General features: G+C 45.8%; 1 protein-coding gene across 1 annotated transcript in view; it reads left to right on the forward strand.

Annotated features, from left to right (window-relative positions):
• tecpr2 (tectonin beta-propeller repeat containing 2) overlaps nucleotides 1–6,860 on the forward strand; it is a 30,195-nt gene extending 23,335 nt beyond the window's left edge. The window contains exons 17-20 of the mRNA XM_039785496.1: nucleotides 4,407–4,555; nucleotides 5,438–5,579; nucleotides 5,726–5,875; nucleotides 6,581–6,860. Of these exons, the coding sequence (XP_039641430.1) occupies nucleotides 4,407–4,555; nucleotides 5,438–5,579; nucleotides 5,726–5,875; nucleotides 6,581–6,732 (593 nt within the window). The 3' untranslated portion in view covers nucleotides 6,733–6,860. The remainder of the gene's footprint in view (nucleotides 1–4,406; nucleotides 4,556–5,437; nucleotides 5,580–5,725; nucleotides 5,876–6,580) is intronic.
• Nucleotides 6,861–7,940: the final 1,080 nt, after the last annotated feature.

A 7,940-nucleotide genomic window follows, 5' to 3' on the forward strand; every position in this document is an offset into this window, starting at 1 on the left:
GTATGAATGTGGAACTGTGTGAATGTGATCAGGGCGTTCCTGCAAAAGAGAGGCTGCCTCTCAGTGAACCTCCCCTGAATAAATAAAGGTTAAATAAAAAAAAATAAAAAAATAAAAAAAATCCTCAAAGTAGCCACACTTTGCTCTGATTACTGCTTTGCACACTCTTTGCATTCTCTTGATGAGCTTCATGAGGTAGTCACCTGAAATGGTTTTCCAACAGTCTTGAAGGAGTTCCCAGAGATGCTTAGCACTTGTTGGCCCTTTTGCCTTCACTCTGCGGTCCAGCTCACCCCAAACCATCTTGATTGGGTTCAGGTCCGGTGACTTTGGAGGGCCAGGTCATCTGGCGCAGCACTCCATCACTCTCCTTCTTGGTCAAATAGCCCTTACACAGCCTGGAGGTGTGTTTGGGGTCATTGTCCTGTTGAAAAATAAATGATGGTCCAACTAAACGGAAACTGGATGGGATGGCATGTCGCAGCAGGATGCTGTGTTAGCCATGCTGGTTCAGTATGCCTTCAATTTTGAATAAATCCCCAACAGTGTCACCAGCAAAGCACCCCCACACCATCACACCTCCTCCTCCATGCTTCACGGTGGGAACCAGGCATGTAGAATCCATCTGTTCACCTTTTCACCGACGCGCACAAGAGACCGGGCGGTTGGAACCAAAGATCTCAAATTTGGACTCATCAGACCAAAGCACAGATTTCCACTGGTCTAATGTCCATTCCTTGTGTTTCTTGGCCCAAACAAATCTCTTCTGCTTGTTGCCTCTCCTTAGCAGTGGTTTCCTAGCAGCTACTTGACCATGAAGGCCTGATTCGCGCAGTCTCCTCTTAACAGTTGTTCTAGAGATGTGTCTGCTGCTAGAACTCTGTGTGGCATTCATCGGGTCTCTAATCTGAGCTGCTGTTAACTTGCACTTATGAACTTATCCTCAGCAGCAGAGGTGACTCTTGGTCTTCCTTTCCTGGGGCGGTCCTCATGTGAGCCAGTTTCGTTGTAGCGCTTGATGGTTTTTTCAACTTCTCTTGGGGACACATTCAAAGTTTTCGCAATTTTCCGGAGTGACTGACCTTCATTTGTTAAAGTAATGATGGCCACTCGTTTCTCTTTACTTAGCTGATTGGTTCTTGCCATAATATGAATTCTAACAGTTGTCCAATATGGCTGTCGGCTGTGTATCAACCTGACTTCTGCACAACACAACTGATGGTCCCAACCCCATTAATAAGGGAAAACATTCCACTAATTAACCCTGACAAGGTACACCTGTGAAGTGAAAACCATTTCAGGTGACTACCTCATGAAGCTCATTGAGAGAACACCAACAAAAGCAAAGGATGGCTACTTTGAGGAATCTAAAATATAAGACATGTTTTCAGTTATTTCACACTTTTTTGTTAAGTACATAATTCCATATGTGTTCATTCATAGTTTTGATGCCTTCAGTGAGAATCTACAATGTAAATAGTCCTGAAAATAAAGGAAATGCATTGAATGAGAAGGTGTGTCCAAACTTTTGGTCTGTACTGTATATATATACGTTCCTTGAAAGTATTTCCCTTGAACTTTTCAACCTTTTGCCACATTTCAGGCCTCAAACATAAAGATATAAAACTGTAATTTTTGTGAAGAATCAACAACAAGTGGGACACAATCATGAAGTGGAACGAAATTTATTGGATATTTCAAACCTTTTAAACAAATAAAAACTGAAATGAGTGCAAAATTATTCAGCCCCTTAAGTTAATACTTTGTGCGCCACCTTTTGCTCGATTACAGCTGTAAGTCGCGGGGTATGTCTCTATCAGTTTTGCACATCGAGACTGACATTTTTGCCCATTCCTCCTTGCAAAACAGCTCGAGCTCAGTGAGGTTGGATGGAGAGCGTTTTTAACAGCAGTTTTCAGTTCTTTCCACAGATTCTCGAATGATTCAGGTCTGGACTTTGACTTGGCCATTCTAACACCTGGATATGTTTATTTGTGAACCATTCCATTGTAGATTTTGCTTTATGTTTTGGATCATTGTCTTGTTGGAAGACAAATCTCCGTCCCAGTCTCAGGTCTTTTGCAGACTCCATCAGGTTTTCTTCCAGAATGGTCCTGTATTTAGCTCCATCCATCTTCCCATGAATTTTAACCATCTTCCCTGTCCCTGCTGAAGAAAAGCAGGCCCAAACCATGATGCTGCCACCACCATGTTTGACAGTGGGGATGGTGTGTTCAGGGTGATGAGCTGTGTTGCTTTACGCCAAACATAACGTTTTGCATTGTTGCCAAAAGTTCGATTTTGGTTTCATCTGACCACAGCACCTTCTTCCACATGTTTGGTGTGTCTCCCAGGTGGCTTGTGGCAAACTTTAAACGACACTTTTATGGATATCTTTAAGAAATGGCTTTCTTCTTGCCACTCTTCCATAAAGGCCAGGTTTGTGCAGTATACGACTGATTGTTGTCCTATGGACAGAGTCTCCCACCTCAGCTGTAGATCTCTGCAGTTCATCCAGAGTGATCATGGGCCTCTTGGCTGCATCTCTGATCAGTCTTCTCATTGTATGAGCTGAAAGTTTAGAGGGCGGCCGGGTCTTCGTAGATTTGTAGTGGTCTGATACTCCTTCCATTTCAATATTATCGCTTGCACAGTGCTCCTTGGGATGTTTAAAGCTTGGGAAATCTTTTTGTATCCAATCCGGCTTTAAACTTCTCCCACAACAGTATCTCGGACCTGCCTGGTGTGTTCCTTGTTCTTCATGATGCTCTCTGTGCTTTACACGGACCTCTGAGACTATCACAGGGCAGGTGCATTTATAATGGAGACTTGATTACACACAGCTGGATTATATTTATCATCATTAGTCATTTAGGTCAACATTGGATCATTCAGAGATCCTCACTGAACTTCTGGAGAGAGTTTGCTGCACTGAAAGTAAAGGGGCTGAATAATTTTTGCACGGCCACTTTTTCAGTTTTTATTTGTTAAAAAGTTTGAAATAGCCAATGAATTTCGTTCCACTTCATAATTGGGACCCACTTGTTGTTGATTCTTCACAAAAATTACAGTTTTATATCTTTATGTTTGAGGCCTGAAATGTGGCAAAAGGTCGAAACGTTCAAGGGGCGAATACTTTCACGAGGCACTGTATATATATATTAAATTGATGACATTTAGTCTAGTTTTAGTCAATGAAAATTGGCCTAAAAGGGATGCTTAGTACACATGGAGTCAGTCAGTCAGGTAATAACTATGAACCCACACACTCTCTCTCACACACACACACACACACACACACACACGTTTTCAGCTCCAGTGGCTAACGTCTAAAGCTAACATTAAAATGAGACACATTAACCACAGCCTATGTCCCAGAGACAACCTGTCCACATGCACTCTGGACACGTCCCAGGGGAAACCTGTCCACATGCACTATGGACACGTCCCAGTGGAGACTTGTCCACATGCACTATGGACATGTCCCGAGGGAAACCTGTCTACATGCACTCTGGACATGTCCCGAGGGAAACCTGTCCACATGCACTCTGGACATGTCCCGAGGGAAACCTGTCCACATACACTATGGACATGTCCCGGGGGAAACCTGTCCACATGCACTATGGACATGTCCCAGGGGAAACCTGTCCACATGCACTATGGACATGTCCCAGGGGAAACCTGTCCACATGCACTATGGACATGTCCCGGGGGAAACCTGTCCACATACACTATGGACATGTCCCGAGGGAAACCTGTCCACATACACTATGGACATGTCCCGAGGGAAACCTGTCCACATGCACTATGGACATGTCCCAGGGGAAACCTGTCCACATACACTATGGACATGTCCCAGGGGAAACCTGTCCACATACACTATGGACATGTCCCAGGGGAAACCTGTCCACGTGCACTATGGACATGTCCCAGGGGAAACCTGTCCACGTGCACTATGGACATGTCCCAGGGGAAACCTGTCCACATGCACTATGGACATGTCCCGAGGGAAACCTGTCCACATGCACTATGGACATGTCCCAGGGGAAACCTGTCCACATGCACTATGGACATGTCCCAGGGGAAACCTGTCCACGTGCACTATGGACATGTCCCAGGGGAAACCTGTCCACATACACTATGGACATGTCCCAGGGGAAACCTGTCCACATGCACTATGGACATGTCCCAGGGGAAACCTGTCCACGTGCACTATGGACATGTCCCAGGGGAAACCTCTCTGGAGTCCCGTTGGTAAACGGTGGACCGATCTATCGAGAAACTCAGAAACATCACACACCTCCTGCACTGCCTGAGGTCACTGCTTCTATGTTTTGTAGTTCTGTATTTCCTCTGACATGTTTCTAGTTCTGTATTTCTTCTGAAATCTTCCCTGTGTGTTACAGGAAGTGTGCGTCTGGTCAGTGTGAGCTGTGGCAGTCAGAACGTCTGGGCTGTGGACGGTCGAGGAGTCGTTTACTTCAGAGTCGGAACCCAACCTCTGAACCCGAGCATGATGCTGCCGGCCTGGATCCACATCGAACCCCCTGAACAGGTAACACCACACATAACCACCCGAACAGGTAACACCACACAGAACCACCTGAACAGGTAACACCACACAGAACCACCTGAACAGGTAACACCACACAGAACCACCTGAACAGGTAACACCACACAGAACCACCTGAACAGGTAACACCACACAGAACAGGTAACACCACACAGAACTCCCTGAACAGGTAACACCACACAGAACAGGTAACACAACACAGAACTCCCTGAACAGGTAACACCACACAGAACTCCCTGAACAGGTAACACCACACAGAACAGGTAACACAACACAGAACTCCCTGAACGGGTAACACCACACAGAACCACCTGAACAGGTAACACCACACAGAACAGGTAACACCACACAGAACTCCCTGAACAGGTAACACCACACAGAACAGGTAACACCACACAGAACTCCCTGAACAGGTAACACCACACAGAACAGGTAACACCACACAGAACAGGTAACAATTAAATTCAATTATCTCGAGACACTTTACAGATAGAGTAGGTCTAGACCACACTCTATAATTTACAAAGCCCCAACAATTCCAAAAATTACAGTAATTCCCACAGAACTCCCTGAACAGGTAACACCACACAGAACCACCTGAACAGGTAACACCACACAGAACCTCCTGAACAGGTAACACCACACAGAACCCCCCGAACAGGGAACACCATACAGAACCCCCCGAACAGGTAACACCACACAGAACCTCCTGAACAGGTAACACCACACAGAACCACCTGAACAGGTAACCCCACACAGAACCCCCTGAACAAGTAACACCACACAGAACCCCAGAGGGACAGAGGATCTTTGACTCAGTGTCTGTGTGAGAGTTCAGGTAACTGTGACATCATGTCTCTGCAGCCAATGGGAGTGCAGCTGGTTAGCATTCAGACGAGTCCTAATGACCGTCTCCTCTGGGCGTTGGACAATCGAGGAAGTGTCTTCGTCCGGACCGGACTCAGTGATGAGATGCCTGTAGGGACAGACTGGGAGCTGGTTCCAGGTACCTGTCTGTCTGCTCTGATCTGTATACATTTTACATATACATGTATTTATATATGCTCAATCGACTTACCTGGATAAATAAAAGGTTAAAAAAAAAATATATATATATAAAAGCGTGTATAATGTAATTTATTTGTGTTTCAGGGTTAGCCGTGAGTCAGCTGGTCCTCAGCTCCCGGACGGTTTGGGTGCGGTGTGCAAACGGAGAAGTGGCTCGGCGTTACGGCGTCTCTGACAGAAACCCTGCAGGAGATTACTGGAAGAAGATCCCTGGAAACACCAACTGGTTAACAGGTGAGTTTATACTGGTTTTTATACTGGTTCATACTGCTGAACTCAGAAGCTCCTTAAAGCTGCATTCTCTGTAACTTCCAGCAGGGGCGACTCCACTGGCTCCAAAAAGAAGTCTATTAGAAAATGAGCCGACTTCTCTTGATTTATTACCTCAGTAAACATTTTCATAATGACTTTATGGTCTCAATCGCTAGTTTCAAGTTTTTTTCAACACAGCATGAACCTTGTTTGTCCCACGTGTCCGAAACCACATGAACGCAACATGTCTCTGTGTGCCTGAACGCAACATGTCTCTGTGTGCCTGAACGCAGCCGTCTCTGTGTACCTGAACGCAGCATGTCTCTGTGTGCCTGAACGCAGCATGTCTCTGTGTGCCTGAACGCAGCCGTCTCTGTGTACCTGAACGCAGCATGTTTCTGTGTACCTGAACGCAGCATGTTTCTGTGTACCTGAACGCAGCATGTCTCTGTGTGCCTGAACGCAGCATGTCTCTGTGTGCCTGAACGCAGCATGTCTCTGTGTGCCTGAACGCAGCATGTCTCTGTGTGCCTGAACGCAGCATGTCTCTGTGTACCTGAACGCAGCATGTCTCTGTGTGCCTGAACGCAGCATGTCTCTGTGTGCCTGAACGCAGCATGTCTCTGTGTGCCTGAACGCAGCATGTCTCTGTGTGCCTGAACGCAGCATGTCTCTGTGTGTCTGCAGTGACTCCGGAGGACGAACTGTGGGCGGTGACTCCGATTGGTGGGTTGTCCCGTCGCCTGACGAAGCTCCTCCCACAGACTCCCTGTAGGCCCGCCCCCTCTGGCCCCACCCTCAGCATGGACGACGGCGACGACGAATGGGAGCTCATCTGACCCCTGACCTCTGCTGGGGAGGCAGTGATGTCACAGTGACACCACTTCCTGTTTACTAACTTATGCTGCGTTCATGCCACCTCGGAATAACAGGCACCGCCCCCCTGGTTACGTTGTTTTTCCGACTGGCAGCGTTCACATGGTCGGGATGCGCGTTCTTCTTCTTCTGTTATATTGGCGTTTGGCATAACAACTTTTTGCATGACTGCCACCAACGGTTGGCCGTAGCCGAAAGCATCAGGTGGTGAAAACATGGAGGCCACAATAACAAAAGATTTGTGTTATCTGCAGGACAAGGAACGGGAAAAGACACGGATAATGTTTTGTTTTTATACAAAGGCCTATTTATGAATAATTTGAAACATGTTATGTCTGTGTATGTTTCTTGGCAGAGGCGTTTGTCCACAATAAACAGTTTATTGTCATTGAAATATGTTCAGTGAACCAAAGTCGCCTCCATCAAACGTCAGTTGTCAACAACGCGTCACCAACTGGGGAACTCGGTTATCTAAATCCAGCCCGAGTTTCCCTCCTCTGATTCCAACAGGACGTTACGTGAATGGTGATGTTTTCACTCGGGAAAAACGTTTTTCCGATGTCCATGAACGCATGGTTACTCCTGAAGCAGGAAGTGCAGGCCGGTGACATGACTTCAAAGGGAACCCAGGTGGCTTCTGGGAAACGAAGTGAACTGAGACTTTGTTTTATTTTTGTCAAACAGGAAGCACTTTACTCTGAAGGGACAGAGGGACCGACTGGTTCTAAACCAGGACAGTAAAGGGACATTTCACATTTACTCCTATTTATTTATTTCATTCTACTTTGGAGTGGTTGGGAGTGGTACCAACTGGTTCTGACTGGTTAGGGTTAGGCTTACCTTATCTAGTTCAGTCTGGTTCTTAACAAGGACTTTAAAGAGACATTTCACAGTTTTGTTTTTTATCAGAGACATTTAGCTTCCAGCTAAATATTAAATATGTCAAAGTTTATTTTCTATTCCTATGATTTCTATTCTGTTCTTTTCTGTTTCTTTCCTTTTCTGTTTTTCTTCTTCAGTTTTAATTCTGACTTTGAGTTAAATTAAGGTCCTTATCTGTTGAAGAGAAACTGTTGAGTTGTGATTTTGATTCTCATTTTCCACTCAGCAGAGATCACACTGGTTTAAACTGGCTTAAACTAGTTTAAACTGACTTAAATTGGGTTATTCT

Source organism: Perca fluviatilis, chromosome 20, assembly GCF_010015445.1.
Source record: "Perca fluviatilis chromosome 20, GENO_Pfluv_1.0, whole genome shotgun sequence".
NCBI classification, from domain to species: domain Eukaryota; kingdom Metazoa; phylum Chordata; class Actinopteri; order Perciformes; family Percidae; genus Perca; species Perca fluviatilis.